At 42.3% G+C, this 16,924-nt stretch overlaps 1 protein-coding gene across 1 annotated transcript in view; it reads left to right on the forward strand.

Annotated features, from left to right (window-relative positions):
- Window positions 1–16,924, forward strand: part of LOC139611733 (synaptic vesicle glycoprotein 2C-like) — a 38,732-nt gene that overhangs the window by 15,425 nt on the left and 6,383 nt on the right. Inside the window, exons 3-10 of the mRNA XM_071466614.1 lie at window positions 4,842–5,022; window positions 7,062–7,213; window positions 12,012–12,145; window positions 13,047–13,136; window positions 13,226–13,336; window positions 13,441–13,529; window positions 14,354–14,518; window positions 15,576–15,709. Coding sequence (XP_071322715.1) covers window positions 4,842–5,022; window positions 7,062–7,213; window positions 12,012–12,145; window positions 13,047–13,136; window positions 13,226–13,336; window positions 13,441–13,529; window positions 14,354–14,518; window positions 15,576–15,709 — 1,056 coding nt within the window. The remainder of the gene's footprint in view (window positions 1–4,841; window positions 5,023–7,061; window positions 7,214–12,011; window positions 12,146–13,046; window positions 13,137–13,225; window positions 13,337–13,440; window positions 13,530–14,353; window positions 14,519–15,575; window positions 15,710–16,924) is intronic.

Below are 16,924 nucleotides of genomic sequence, written 5' to 3' on the forward strand. Positions count from 1 at the left end.
TTGAGTCGTTGTGTGTTTCTTGAGTAGCCGATTGATTTGAGTGGGCAGCACGAACAAGGATTCGTGTATGAAGGCAGCTTCAATGCTGCAACTTGGACTTTTTTGTTTTGTTTCCAGAGATGGTGAAGATGCTGAGCAATGAGAAAAGACTTAGAAATCACACCCTACTTGAGAATACAAGTACAAGTAGAATACAAGAATTTCAAATATACTAAATTCACCAAAAGTGTGTGTTTTATTTTTTTTTTAATTCCAAACACATTTAATAAATGTGTCTGTTCCCTGAAAATCACAGAGGGGATTGTTTTCAGTCTTCATTCTGCAGTTGACCTTAAAATTCCTGACAGATCCTGAAGGCATCCTGAAAACTGATCCCGATCCGCTGATCAGAGTGAACAACTCATCGTTTCTGCCTCTTTGATAATGGATAGTTTCAAACATTTAATCATAATAACAATTATAAGAATAAGAATAAGAATAATCCTAATCGTTATTATCCACAGATGTGGAAATTTGTCAACTCCAGTTGCTTCTGCTCTGGTTTGTGAGTGTGTGTGTGTGTGTGTGTGTGTGTAGATCAGGTGACTGTTACTTGGTCTGAAGTTGTGTTCTCAGTGTTCGGCTGTTCGTGCTGAGAACATGCACAGTTAGATGAACCTGATGATGAGACAGAAGTGCTGAGTATTTTGAGTGAACGGCACTGTAGCGAAAACAAATCAGCAGGTGTTGATGTAATTAATATCCGAGGGATGTGCTTTGTTTCCAGGGGTCTGCTCCTCCCTCCCCCCCTCCTCACCTCCCCCTCCTCCGCTTTCACTCCCTGCTGAAACCCACCTGTCAATCACACACGCTCCTCTGGGAACCCCCTCATCTGTTGAAATCCTGATGCTCTCACTTAATGTCCTGAATGTTCCCACTGAGGAAATTAGCGCTTGATTCTCCTGACTGCTGTCTGTCTGCCTGCACTCTCCTCTCATCCATGCCAGGACGCTGCATGGTGGTGAGGAGAGAGAAAAAAACAAAAAAAAAAAACAAGCGCAGAAAGTTGTCAGGAGAGAATTACACTTACACATAAGAGCTAATTAAGCGTTAGTTGAAATAATCCCTGTAGATGCAGAGGAAAGCTGCACGGTGTACTGTTAAAAAGCGCATAGACACTGTCTGCAGGGAGTGTCTGCTTAAGAAAAAGATTAGCACCACAGTTCAGGCTGGTTCAGTACAACTTTACTGAGATTGACTGTGTCGTGGAATCAAACCACAGACTTTCTGCTGGATTTTACAGTTCACAGTTTTTAAAGTTTCCATCCAGTCTAGATGTCCATGTGTTTGTGATTATAAAGCAGGTCTAGGTTCTATATTAATACGGTGAAAGTATCAAAGCCTCAGTCCACAGAGAAATGCACACAGCCTGTATTCAGACACTGAGCCTTAAAACCAGCCGTCAGGACTTCTGGAACTTTGTGATGTCATAACAAAGCAGTTGCCACTCTCAGCCACACCCCAAGCCCCGCCCACCTGGACCCACCATCCAACCTTGCAGGATTTGGTTTCTCTGAGTGTTTACCTGAAATCTGCTATATTTTTATTCTTCACTCAGAAAACAGTGAGCCAATCAGAAGAGAGACTCTGATCCTCTCTTCTGATTGGCTCACAAACCTGTTGTTCCTAGAGCTGCAGAGAGAAGCCTGAGAGAGATGTAAAAACTACACTTAAAACCACAAATATATCTTCTGATGGAGATCAACACTTCAGATAAAACACAGGAGGAAAAGTGTAAAATATGGGAACTTAAAAAAAATGTAATAACAGCTAGAAGCAGCCACTCTGGGGAATCCATAGATGGTTAGCAGTTTTCTTTAAAACTACTTCCTACTGAAGAAGCAGAAACATTTCAGAACCTGCCCAGATAGAACAAACACTTTCTACATGGCTCGATACAACTAGGGCTGAGTGGGGAAAACATGTTTTTATAAATCACTTTGCTCCAGAGTGAAGTAGCTCAACAACTGTTGGATGGATTGTCATGAAATTTCTTACACACCTTCGTGATCCACGGAGGATGAATCTCTGACTTTTCATCTAGTGTCACCAGCAAACACACCAGCTCTACTGCGGCTGTACGTGTCCCGTGTAGACACTGATGGAGAACTTCCTTCACTAGAGACCACTGTGTAAGAGATGTACTGAAAGATGCAATCACCTTACTTATTTTAGTGCAATGCCTTATTGTGAAGGACTTTTAATACTTTTTATTTTTATTTTGCTATTAAAATCATACAGAATTGTAGCGTATACTGCGACACAGACACAGATAGCAGATTTAAAGCCTTTTATTGTGATGGTGGACACCAAATGTTCATGATTCCCTTCAGGACGCCAAACACTTTAACACAGCTACTGCCCCTTTGCTCCACTGCTTTTAAGTGACCCTTACTATTTCACATAAAAACCCTCCCGTCCTAAGGCGAGTGGAGATTATAACATCTGACCCGAGTTTGAACCCTGCAGAAAAGCATAAATCCAGTCTCTGAAAGATCTGTACTGCGTCTCAGATGCCCCAACACCACCATCACCCTCCCCCTTTATTACAGATACAAACCCAGCGTGAGGGGAGCCATAAAACAAATGAGCTGATGTTCCCAGATAGCATCTTCTTCAGTACACGGATTCGCATTCATTGTTTGTGTGTAGTTACACCACTCAGACGGTGTTCAGCGGCGGTTTGTGCAGAATGCAGCAGTTTTGATATTCGGTTTGATATTTGGACGCCAGCGGCGGTGGAGCTCGCTCTTTACATCCTGCTGCCTATAGGAGAGCCTTCTCTGCAGCAGCGGTGCATAGATAGATCCAGCGGCTGTCACCTGTAATGAATCACTAGCTCTCAGCATCATGTCTGCGCAGCTTGATAAGACCCTCTACTTTCAGTGTATCTGTCCCATCACCTCAAACAGAGTGAGGGGGAGAAGAAAAAAAAAGAAAAAGGAGGAGGAGGCTTCTTTCGCTCTGGCCGCCGCCTCGTCAAACAATCACATCTCCCCCCTCCACACGCATTAGCATTTTTATTAGCACGTAGAGAGTAAAGTGGATTATTTACTGGCCTGACAACCCCTCCAACCCTCCCCACCTCCCCCTTTCCTTTATGCTGCATGTTCCCGGGGACAGGAAGAGAAATGACCCCCGACTTCCTGTGCAGAAGCACCAGCAAGAGAGGAATGCCTGGACTTTAAAAGCCAGGCTGCGAGGTCGACTACTGCTCCGTTTCCCCCCAACAGTCACTTCAAGAAATATCAGTTAGCAGACACAATTAAACCGGAGTCAAATCTTGATTATTTGCTTTAAAGGCAGCGATTACCAAAGCCACATCATGTTACGATATTAGATACCAGTCAATAGATAAATGAAATGAAACACATCTCCCATGCAAAACAAACCCTCTGCAGCAGCAGCTGTTGTAACGTAATCCTCTTACTTCAGCTTCATCATGTAACGTGAGTTCATGCAAACTCAGACACATCGACTCCCATAATCAGAAGTAGGAAATGGAAAACTCTACCTTCAGTCCTGTCAAAACACAGTGGAGTTGATCTGCAGTGTTGTGGCCTCGCTGTCTTGTGCTCCAAGCTAAACTCAGCTGATCGATGCCAACTCTGCTATTTATAGAGACGTACTTTTTATGTGACCTCTCAGTGTTCTGTCGATAACTGGGAAATAACAGAACCAATTTCAGTCTGGGCTCTGTTACTCTACTGATGCACTGGGAAAGCACCACTTAATGCTTCAGCTGATGGTTAGCAGATGTGTGTGTTTTTGTGTGCGACTCTGTATGTGTGTATGTGTCCAATACCAATGCAATAATAGACCACTGATATCTGCAATGTCAACAGTTGTGAGACCAATCGAACAGAACGGCAAAAAAAGTTTCTGATTAATTTGGTGTAGGGTCTTTTCTCAGAGTGTTTGTGCTGCATTAACTTTACCCTGTAAAGCAAAACCCAAATCCAGAATTGCCAAATACAGATAATTGAAGACTGCAGCTAAAGAGACAGATGTTTCCTTCAGGAGTTGGTGGAGACCAAAGCTGAGCTGAAACAGCTTAGTTCTGCTTCTTGTTTCCCAAGGAGCCAAAACGAGACCAGGTCAAAACCCAGAACGTGTCTGGACTGTGTCATATCTGCATCCTGCCGAGTGTCAGCTGTTTATCTGTCTGCTTCTCTCCTCCTCTCTCTGCTCACTTTAACACAGCTGAATTCCCAGTAAAGCTCTTCTCATTTACATGTTCTTCTGTTTCTGGAACACGTATGAAATAGTGACTGATACGCAGCCCATTAAACGACATGTTAACCTCCAAAATCTGACAAAATCACCAAACACATCAATTAAAGACAAATACTTTGCTGTGATTTTTGCTTTATTTACTTCTATTTAAATCATCACTCAGCAAGAAGCTCATTTGTGTCGTGCTCGTGGGGTCATACTGACGACCGTCTTCTACGGAAAATCACTGTTGGGGGGGTAGAAAAAGTCATTAAAGGTGTCTGAAAAATCGTTTAATCTAGGGACGAAGACATTGATTTGGCAACACTGGTTGTTTAAATATTGTTGTTTACGTAAAAAATCAAATATCAGCTGATGCATTATCAGATTTTCAAAGTTTCATATATGGCCTCAAAACTGTGTCTTCAGTCTGTGCAGTAAGTCAGGAATGACTGACTCCAAAGTTTGCTTTTTATCCACTCAGCAGTTTCACTAACAAACATTTGACTCCAGATGGTTGTGATCATTTACATCTTTGTCTTCTCCTCCGTCCCTCCCTCCCTCTTTACCCCCCTCCCTCGCCGCAGGTAGCATAGTGTATCTGGGGATGATGTTTGGAGCCTTTTTCTGGGGCGGCCTGTCGGACAAGGTGGGCCGTAAACAGTGCCTACTCATATCCATGTCTGTCAACGGCTTCTTCGCCTTCCTCTCCTCCTTCGTTCAAGGCTACAGCATGTTCCTCTTGTGCCGCATGGTGTCTGGCTTTGGGTGAGTCCACTTTACACTTTCCCTTTCTCTCCCCTCTTGTCTTATCCCTTGAATATTTTTACATCCCGTTCTCCTCTGTGCGGTTGAGACACTGTAGCGTCTCTGAGGACTTTTCCCTCTCCAGCCTGATCTGTCCTCCCACCGGTTCCTCTGCCGCCTCCCCTCCTCCAAAGTCAAAGCACATGACAAGAGGTTATTCTAACTGCCTGGCATCAGCCCGTCCTTATCCCCCTGAGTGTGTGTGTGTGTGTGTGTGTGTGTGTGTGTGTGGTGTTGGGGGCAGAAGGAACAAAGCAGAACAGGAACGTTTGCAGAAATGAGCCGAGCACAGTAAATGAACATCTGCTTGGGTGCGCCCCCCCCCCCCCCCGTTCATGCAGTACTTGACTTATAAAGGTCAGAGGTCAGGCTACTGGGGTGAATATAAAGTAAATGATGTGAAACAAGCATAATTATGGGGCTCACTTTGTTGTACAAATTATACTCTGACCCGTGCTGATTACTTGAACTGATGCAGGTCTGTGATGAGCCTCAGATTACTGTAATAAGATCAAAATGTGAATTAAAGTCAGAGGGAGCTGCTGTGGGCCTGAGGGCTTCTCTGTGATTGGTTCAAACCCATTACCTGTACTGGGACGAGCTGTCAAAACCAGGAAGAAATATTACTACTCTTCTATTTTCCGGCTGATCCATTCCAGACCACCAGTCTCGCCTGTTTCCAGTACACCCAGTTTAATCATTACCAGATTTATACTCAGCTCACTGCTGATTATTGTACTTTAATAAAAAAAAAAAAACTACCCCTTCCTTAATGGCTTTGCTTTAAATTTTTAATCAGTAGCTTTAGCTTTTAATTCATCTCTTAATTCTCAGTCTGGAAGCAGATCAAGTTTATGATGGGGTGAAACAGATTCCGATTTATTCAATACCTTTTTAGAATCTGTGGGATTGTTGTGGAAATGTGGCTGAGCAAACAGATCTATAGTGTTTGGAGCTGCGGTGGTATTTGTGATGACAGTGTAACGGATCTCGAAGGGACTCGCTGTGGGAGGAACACGACCCAGCCCTGAGTGTTGTTGCCAGATTGACTTAGATTGTGCTGGTTCCATTAAGATTTTCCTCACCTCATTAACTTTGTGACCATGAGCTTTGTCAAAAAAAAGGAAAGGCAAAAAAAAAAGAAGAAAAGTATGTGGGAATAAATTGTAATTAAAGACAAGACATAATAAATCCATTTGTAGATATATACATGTGATCTATTTTATACATATATATATAACAATTACACTCTATACTATAATATGCAGACTCCACAGACGCCTCACTGATAGTCCAGTCCAGTGCAGATACACAATAATCTAATCTAAAATAAAGAGAATTACATGACATTTTTTAAATTGTATTACTGTGGTCAATGTTATATGTAAGTGAGACATTCTCACTATAATGAAAACATTTATTCAGCCTCTGATTCAGTGATTCAGTGATATAACCAGGAAGTGTGAGGAAAAATAACAGTGAAGATGCATCAAAGGTTAAAGTTACACACTTGTAAAATCCTGTGTGCAGCATTAAGGTGCTGCTTTCATTTTCTTTGGTCAGTGGACGAAAACACGGCTTCCTCCAACAAATCTGCAGTGGACAGTGTCGCTGCAGATTATTTCATACATGGTAAAGTAACTGCTCGAGCTAAGCTCATTTTCAGAGTTATAACAAAAAGAAAATAAAGTTTGAAGCATCAGGCATCAGGACCGGTAAGATCCTGATTCTGCTTGATGGTGAAAATTAGTTGAAATCTCTCGTCCTCAAAGGATCATTGTAATATCATGAGTTGTACGTTTGACTTATTTACAGTAGAATTCGTATCACTCACAGTTCATATGCTCATTTATTTCAATGTAAGAAGAAGAAAAGCATCTCCAAATGTCTTTCCTGTTTCCCAGGTGATTTTACGTAACCACAAATCTGTTCGGCTTGTTTTTGGTTTTGCATATGTGACTGAGACGCACAGAGTTAATTACAACACACTGTATTTGCAGGATTGGTGGAGCAGTGCCAATAGTATTCTCGTACTTTGCGGAGGTGTTGGCTCGAGAGAAGAGAGGAGAGCATCTGAGCTGGCTCTGCATGTTCTGGATGATCGGAGGGATTTATGCCTCAGCCATGGCCTGGGCCATCATCCCACACTACGGTGAGTGACAGCTCTGGTGAACCAGTGTACGGAGACGGGACCACAGAACTTCGTCAATAATAGAAACATAATTTATAAAACGATTTTCAAAAACTGCATCACAAAACAGCTGCAGCAGAATAAACCATAAAACTCAACTTCTCTCAACTTCAAAATGAGGCAATTAAAGAGACAATTAAAACAATTACCACAAATTACAGTTGATAAAAGAAAACTACAAGATAAAGGTTGTATTTAAAACTAAGAAAGCCCAGTTTGAGGAACAACTCTATGAGTTTATAGGCTTATCAGACACTAAAACCCTGCACAGCAAATTAATTCTAAGGAGTATGAGATCAGATTTTACAACCACATAATCTATCAAGAATGTGTGTAACATGCATTTGATTGGCCGACATGCACTGTGCCGGATGACGCTGCCCTGCATTGCAGCAAAAGTTGAGCCAGGTTCAACTTATTTGCTTGAAGATCCTGTTGCACATCCTGGCACATTGGCTGTACAGCCTGAGTGGCTCTATTTAAATAAATAGATAAATGAATTAAATATTAAAGGTCCCATAGTTTACATTTTTCCAGTATTTTGGTCCATAATCAGTGTTTTGATAAGTTTATTTTCTGCAGTAATCCAAAAGCCAACGTAAAAATCCCATTGGCTTTTTACTGAGGGAACCAGGTGATGCTAACATCCGGGTTATCCTACAAAAATAAGTAATCCCTGCAGCTTTCCATTACATGAGGATGGGAGATAAAAGCGTAGATTAAATTCTCTAGATAAACGAATGAGTGGAAAACCTGATGCTGGTTTTATGGCTCAGCTGAGTGAAACAAGACTCCTCTACTGTATTCAACGCAGCATCGGCTGACAGCTAAGAGTTGAAATTACAGGCTTCTAGTCTAATGATTAATACCAGACTTTATTCAGACAAACACTTCATGACCCATACATGTAAAAATAGAGCACAGTACATGCTCCATCTGCAAGAAATATAGGAACTGATGTACACAGACGACACACAAACAGATACAGACAGTGTCTAGAAGCTGACATCACAGTGCAAAGTAAGGACAAAATGACTTAATGTACATCTTCTCCAAACTGGAGAAGTTTCTCACTGTCAGGAATCATTCGCACCGCTAGTTTGAACATTACTGCAAATAGAGATGGCAATAAAGTTTGACTTTGCGGTACGGATCTGCTCTTGATGATGCTCCCTGCTGTAGTGAATCACATACATCCCTACATGACAGATAAATTCCCCACTCCCGGGGCTTCGTTTAGGAATCAAGACCCTCAAGGGTAGCAAACAAACACAAAGCAGGTGGCAGTGTAGGTGGAGGCTCCAACAATAGCAGCAGCAGAAAAAGCAGCAAAGCATATGTCAGCCTACACGGTGAATGCGCACATGAAGGCCGTTTACAGCAAATTGGTCCCAAAATCAGTAAACAGAGAAACACAGAGGTGTACATCTGCAGGGAAGATGTCGGCTGACACAGCAAAGAAGGATGAAATGTTCAGCTAGTGTGCTGTGATCTTAAAAATATACATAAAGTCCATAAACAGTATTTGTGTTAATTTGATGGGATTTTATGTGACCGTGTTTGAGGCAGTAAAAAAAAAAAGAAGTAAGAGGCTGGCTGATATTACAACTCTCATAAAATACAGCAGGGCAGAGCTGGAGGATAACAGAAGAGTGGAGGAGGTGTGTGTCAGAGGATAAGAACAAAATGAGCGAAATGAAATCAATCTGGTGAGTACGGGTGTGGACGGGGGAAAGAAGAGCAGAGAAAGAGATTAGGAGGACAAGGGGGGAAGGAGAGGTGGAGAGTGCGCTTGATTTATGTGGCCTGTGTCAGGGATAATTGAACGGTGAAGGGATACAGCAGAGGACTAGAGGGAGGGGAGTGGAGAGAAAACAAAGAGGAAAGGGACAGAGTGAAACAGTAATAAAGGAAAGGAGGAGAGGAGGGATGAGCAAAGAGGAAAGCGTTTTTATTTTCAGAGCCAAGTTGATCAGATATGATGAAGTTTGCTCTTGGACTTGGGCCATCAGGATAATGTCTCTGACAGGAACAGTTCCCTGAGTGTGTGGCTCTGTAATGCATAGGCACCGGGTTGATTAAGTACCTCGACCAAGTGGCGACCAAGTTCTTATCTTGAATAAAGTCACAAGACCAATGAAAACTTCTCTACAACAGGTGAACAAAACTTGCTGAGGAAGTGTGAACTTCTTCAGTCTGGCCGAGAATCGAGAGCCTTAAAGCTCCATCCAGCCTAAAGGTAGATGTCCATGTGTTTGTGATTATAAAGCAGGTCTAGGTTCTATATTAATACTGTGAAAGTATCAAAGCCTCAGTCCACAGAGAAATGCACACAGCCTGTATTCAGAAACTGAGCCTTAAAACCAGCCGTCAGGACTTCTGGAACTTTGTGATGTCACAACTAAGCAGTCACCACTCTAAGCCATGCCCCAAGCCCCGCCCACCTGGACCCAACATCAAACCTTCCACTAACAATGAGAACTACCATATAGGGAAGTAATAGCAGAATCAAAATACATTGAAGATTTGCTAATGCTACATAGCCAACATTAGCATTAACAGGTGTTTACTTTCCAGTCAAGAGCTTCACCCATTGTTACGTTTACAAGACAAAATATTATAAAACGTGCTCTGCTGTTACTCTAATGAACACTCCTTCCCCTTTAATCACTTTATAATCATGTTCTCATTGACAGTTATTGATCCTTGTGTGTAGTCTTTGGTACAGCCCCTGCAGCAGTGACTCTTAACACAAATTACAATATGTCTTCCTTTCTTAACTCTTGTGATATCTCACCACGATGATAGTCTTGGTATTGTTTGTTCATCTTTGACGTCTCCATCTCTGAAATATTTGCAGAATCACATCGAAGAACTTTAACAGCAGTTTTGTTTGTTCAGAAAGTGTCCCAGTTTTTCTGGACTAACCAAACTCCACTGTCCACAGTTTCTAAGGTACTATTTCTGATATCGTTCCAGTGAATACTGCTCCCACCCTTTAACTGTGACGCCAAACAGCATGTATATAAATTGTTATTTCTCTTTTTTTGGCGTCAATAATTATTGAACAAAAATAAGATGTTACTGTTTCCTGAATGTGTGCAGATGCTCACAGATGGATGCACATATTTGTATTTCTACTGTACAAAAGATATATGATTCCCTCTCCAGGCTGCGTGTCTGTCTGCACAAACTTCACTTGTGTGAGTGAGTGTGAGCGGCGAGCGCCAACAGAGGCTCATAATTGAGGTCAATTGATTAGACGCCACTGTTTTAACTCATTTTTTTCTCCGAGGTGCAGTGGTGTGTGGGTAATAGGTTCCGCCGCAGTGCTCTTAGCATTGACTGGTGGACAAAGGTCGGATAACTCTTTGTGGGAGCGTGTGTGTGTCTGCATGTGTGTCGTTTTGTCTTCTTTAAGGTGTCGTGAATGTGATGGAGTAAAAGACGTGGGAAATTCTATGAAAAGAAAATCAGCCCACTGTGACTCTGTGTGTGTGTGTGTGTGTGTGTGTGTGTGTGTGTGTGTGTGTGTGTTGTGTGTGTTGCAGTGTAAAATGTTACTGGTTGTCTGTTTGCTTTTCTGTGTAAGAGTATACGTGTGGTCATGCACACATCGTGTTTTAAAATTTGTGTGAAAGCATTGAACAATGGCCAAGGACAGTGTGTCTGTGTGTGTGTGTGTGTGTGTGTGTGTGTGTGTGTGTGTGTGTGTGTTTGTGCACGTGGTGTTTATGTGTGTCTCAGCCGTGCTCACTTACTGTAGAGTAGGGACATAAATCTTGCTGAGTATCTGAATCAGTCAGCCATCCCCTCCAGTCCATTATAGCTATAATCCCCCTAATGAGGTTTGTACTGGTACAGGCTGGAGCAGGCCCACAGGCCACACACATACACACACATACACACACATACACACACACATACATGCATTCCTACCTTACCAACAGCAGACTGTTGCGCCAACCAAGTGTGAACCACTAAAACCAAAACAGAAATACAAAACTGCTTTTCTAATTTTCTATTAAACATTGTTGAGGGGACTTGCAGCTCTGGATGAACTCTACCCCTAAAAGAGGGGATGTCCATAACCGCAGTGGAACTGTCTGTGACCCCCCCTCCAAACTCCAGAGGTATTTGAGCCGGGCGTTCTGATGGAAAACTATGTATGTTCACACACATGATTTAAGGCATGAGCAACCTCCTCAGTGTCCTGTCAGTGCTGAACACTGTTCATAAAACTTCACTGGAGCTTTGTGTATTTTCCAATCTGTCCCATTGCGATTGACATTAAACTTCTACATGTGTTAAACTGCTGTAACTCTAATTTGAATACATGTTGCATATGTTCATTTGTGTCATTGGCAAGCCAAACGTAAATTACATGTCCTGGCTTCACAAGTTGACAAGGAATTAAAGAATGAGTGAATAGTTTGTATAGAAATGCAGATGTTTGAGGACTGAACCTGCTGAATGGAAACAGCAGTGGTTTCTCTGCATCTCTCTCCATGGTGCTGAAAGCTTCATCCCTTTCAGACCCTGTAGCAACTCGACAGACCATCCTAGCAACCACATGACGACGCTGAACTGTCATGCCAATCACCTTAGCAACCCCCTGCCATGCCCGGGCACCAAACCTATAGCAGCAACCTTTGTCTCACTCAAGTTTGATGTCTCTTCATGTTATCAGGTTTGCACTATGTCCTGATCCTGTACCACATTATTTCTGACCATATGTTTGTCCTGCTTCTTTCCACAGGCTGGAGTTTCAGCATGGGCTCAGCCTACCAGTTCCACAGCTGGAGAGTGTTTGTGGTGGTGTGTGCGCTGCCGTGTGTCTCTGCAGTGGTCGCTCTCACTTTTATGCCTGAGAGCCCCCGCTTCTTCCTGGAGGTGAGAGAGAGAGAGAGAGAGAGAGAGACAGCGTGTTGTTGTTGTGGTGCTGGCAGCACCATCATTTCCCTTAATGACAGTCATAATGATACTTAGGGATATCAGAGAATATCAACAACTTTGTGGACATTTTGATGCTAGTGGGGAGTTATTGTGGCATTTGTGGTGTATTTTTTCTTTTTATGTATATTACATATTGCACCTTTGCATTAATGCAGGGGTTTTCAAACTGTTTTCAAACTCCCAGGGTGGGGTAGAGTTGAAAGGGGACATGAAAAGAGAGAAGTAAAACAAGGTGACAAGGAAAGGTGCATGAAAAAAAAACAACAGGAATTATTGTAAACTCTCCTGCTGATTGGCTGAACAACACTGTAAGCAGAGCTGAGCTGCTTAAGGTGCTTTAAAACCTGCAGTGCCCTTCTCGCACCTAAATTTGAACTCCTTCCTGGAGTCATAACTCAGTCAAATCTGAACACGCAGACATGATGCGACTTGTACTTCCTGAGGATATAATTATCTCTAATAAAAATCCGTAAATCTGCTTAGAATCTTCCTCTTCTTTGTAAATTCAGAACTTGCTTGAGAATTGTCCTGCTTCTAAGTTTTCTTTGGAATCAAACTTATCCAGTGATGGTGGTTGGTTCATTCATGGGCGCATCTCAAACAGGAACTGCTATTAGCTGATTCTGGATACTTTTAATGGTACAAATTTGCCAATAATTTAAACAGATTTAGGCTTAAAAAAAGTTGTAGCCCAGAGCGAACTCACTCTGAGTTCATTCAAGGAGAGGGGTGCCGCTGTAAGGGTGTTGTCTGGGGGAGGGGAAGGGGGTACTTTGAAAACTCACGAGCACACATTTGATTTGTGTAATTAATGTAAATATGTATCATAATGTGCTAGATGGGTAAACACGACGAGGCCTGGATGGTGCTCAAACACATCCACGACACCAACATGCGTGCCCGTGGAGAACCAGAGAGAGTCTTCACTGTGAGTACACACACCGGCCTCTACACTTGGTAACCTTCCTGCTGCTGCAGTGCCATCAGCAGGTGACAGATCAGTGTCTCCCCCTGCAGGTGAACCGGATAAAAATCCCCAAACAGCTGGACGAGCTGGTGGAGATGCAGAATGAGTCAGCCAACCCTGTGCTCAAGGTCCTCTTCAAGATCAAGGCTGAGCTCAGAGGAGTAAGCTGCTGCTTTGTCTTTGCCCTGGTTTGTTATATACTCAGTTTTTCTGCGTGTTAATGTGTGTTTTAATTATCTAAAAACTTGTTTCCTTGTTATAATAGATCTGGTTGACTTTTATGAGATGCTTCAACTACCCAGTGAGGGACAACACTATGAAACTGGCTGCAGTCTGGTTTACTCTGTCTTTTGGGTAAGAAGTTTTCTGCATCACCTCCAGCTCTGCTTCCACACTTCTCTGTGTTATTATTGTTGTTTTCTTCCTTCATGTTAAATGATGCTATATTTTGCCCTGGGTGATACTTAGCTGAGTCACCACTACTTCCCTGCCTAATAACTGATTTTCAGTGAAGTTCTCAGCACTGAGGCCGATGCTCTCACACTCTATCGTCTTGATGAATGTTGACAGGTTAGATTAGAAAGAGAGAGCCGATTTGAGAGAAGGTGTTGTCGGGCTGTTTTTTTTTTGCTGGCTGCTTCAATGAATTACTGTGTGCACATGTTGGAAATTTTCAGCCCGAAGGAAACTCTTTTAAAATTTAAAAGAGACAAAAGTAGGTTGTGTTAAAAATAATTTATTCTATTCAGCTCTGTTTTTTTTTCTGTTAAGCCATTTTCTTTTTGTTTGACTCAGCAACCTGCACCTCTGACACCATGTGAACCAGTTACACCACAAGCACATGTGTCCTTTCTCTTTCTCAGCCTCAGGGCTGTGCAAGCTCTCTGCTGATTGGGTCATTCCTGTAGAGAGGAGAATGTGATTGGCTGCTCTAAAAACGAATCTGTACCCTTATTATGAAATCTTTCTCCCCTTTTGTCCATTTCCTCTCTTGCATTTTCATGTGCTTTTATTGGCCACAGGTTATTTTATTAATCTACATATTTAACATCATATTATTCTGTATGTTTACACATATGTTTACATATAATAAGCCTCAGATGAGGCCCCTGAACTATAAAGGCCTCTGTCAGTGACCACATGTTACTACAGAAGCTGTGGTTGTTGTTGTGGTCTAGGTACTACGGTCTGTCTGTGTGGTTCCCTGATGTCATCAAGCACCTTCAGGCCGATGAGTACGCCTCCAGAGTGAAGATTCACAACAACGAGCGCATCGAAGACTTCACCTTCAACTTCACCCTGGAAAACCAGATCCACAGAAACTCTGCCTTCATGAATGACAGGTAAAAAAAGAACCGACTCTGTTTGGATTTGAATGTTTCCCACTGAGTTCAGCTTCCTCTGACAGAGCGTAATGATCATGATTAAGACATTAGCTGCACTGTTATATCGTCTGATCCAAACCTCTGAGCCTCAGCACAGTGTTGTGGTTAAAGCTTGCTGCCTGTCCCGCCGTGGGACAGCAGGACTATCCGTCATTCCCACAAACAACACACCTCTGCTGGTAATATTAATCCTGCCTCTTTTATCTCCCCCAACACCAGGAAATTAAAAGGCTTATCTCTCTCTCCTCCCTTCTTTCTCCTGCTCTCTCTCAGCCACACACACACACACACACACACATCTCTCACTCCTCCTCCTGGTTATGATTCTCACTTGCACAAAGACCACAGAGGAGATGCATCGATACGCTGTTTTTGTCCTTTTCCATCCTCACTGGAGACCTGAATGCACATTTATTAAGAGATACTGTGACCAGCAGCGTGCAACAGACATATAGATCAATAACAGTCTGTCATATTAGACATGTTAAAGAAAGGACACGTCGTCTCTAAACTACTGGTACAGGTAAAAGCTCTGCATTTAAAGCTTTACTAAAATAAAAGTACATAAGTATTAGCAGCCAAATGTACTTAAGTATCAAAAGTAAAAGCAGTTATTGTGCAGAATGGCCCCTTTCAAACTGCTGTAGATATTCTATTACTGTATTTTGCATCATTGTTGCTGATATATTAACATGAAAAAAGCACATTGAAGGTTGCATCTGATTGATGTGCAACTAATTAATTCACTTGCTGATTGCTTTATATACCATGAAATCATTGTAATTGTAATAACAATGTAAAATGTGAGAATATTAGAATGTGAAAGGAGCTGTTCAGCCACTCAACTTGTCTCCGCTGCCCCCAAGTGGCCAAAAAATCAGCTGTTGTTGATCAAAGTCAAAACCTTTCACCTCAATTCAGCAAAAATATTCCAGTATCAACACCACTGCTGCCACAAATATGTTACCAACCCCAGTTTATCCTGATCTCATTTCCTCTCCTCTTTTCCTCTCAGGTTTATCAGCATGAAGTTCAAGTCGGTCACATTCATTGACTCCTCTTTCTTCAACTGTTATTTCGAAGACGTCTCCTCGGTGGGCTCCTCCTTCAAAAACTGCACCTTTATAGACTCCTTCTTCTACAACACGGGTGAGTGCACGTCTGCAGAGCTCCCTCACATTCGCAGGATTCCTGCTCTGAGGTGTTTCCTTCCACCTCAGAAAATCCTATTACACTGTAGGAGCCTCACACATAAGTCTCAATCAGTCTCTGTGTCTCTCTCAGACAGTTCATTTCAGCTCTAATGTCCAAGCTTCTGGCTTAGAGGAGAAAGACTGGCTATGAGCATTTATGGCTTTGCTTTATGTCCCTAAATTACTGCTTAACCTCTCTGCCCCTGCACAGATTGTCTTTCTGAACTAACAAAGAAACTGAATCAGGCCGAGCTGCAGAGGATTGGAAACCTAAACACACATAAACTCCTGGAGTGATGCTTTTTTTTCATATCTGATGTTTAGACTCTTGGAAAAATAAAAGACAGTAAGGAATTTTAACTTCCTCAGAGGCAGCTCTCCCTGTTCACTTGCTGAATAATTTATCGCAGCATGTTGTTTTGTAAAAATGTTGGAACCATCTGCATCTGACACATCAAAATCCTACCTTTACTGAATCCTGGCTGTGATATAAAAGTGCAGTCCAATCATTTTGAGGCTGAACCCGACACAAGCAGGAAGAAAAGGAAAGGCGGGAGAGGCATTTTAACTGTTCTGAGGGGACTGGAGCTGAATCAGACCTTGTGGGAGCACCGCGTGGAAAAACTAGTTCCCTCCAGCACTCGGGGAAAAGCGCTGAACATGGAAACAGTGAGGGCACGTCAGGTTGCTGGTAATGCCCTGTGGGAAATGCAGTCTCTTTGCCCCCAGCAATGTGTCTCTGGAGAGCGGAGCATAAAAAGAAACGAGGGAAGGGGGAGTGTTTGTCATGAGAGCAGAGGTGAGAGCAGGGAAGGTTTTCTCACTGCTGCAGCTGCTGAAGTTTATTAATACACCATTTCTATTTAGGGAGAGAGCCCACAGACAATTAAACTGCATCAAATAAAAAATAAAAAAAAAGCAAAAACACTACTGAGATTAAAGGAACCATCTGACACTAATAAACACTTCCCTTTATTATTATTTTTACTGCATCACATGTAGAAAAAGTCCAGTATTTTGAGGCTATATTTTTGGCTTTTTATCAAACTTAATTTGGGCTCAAAAAGTTGTAGTTTTTCTAAATGTAGATAAATTTTAGTCTTTGGGAAGAAGAAATCACTGTATAAAGTTTGGATTCAGCGTCTGGACAAGAAAGAAGTGCATGTGTTTT

The sequence above is a fragment of the Trachinotus anak genome, unplaced genomic scaffold, assembly GCF_046630095.1.
Source record: "Trachinotus anak isolate AG129_WGS33_773 ecotype Australia unplaced genomic scaffold, CSIRO_AGI_Tana_v1 ptg000028l, whole genome shotgun sequence".
Taxonomy (NCBI): domain Eukaryota; kingdom Metazoa; phylum Chordata; class Actinopteri; order Carangiformes; family Carangidae; genus Trachinotus; species Trachinotus anak.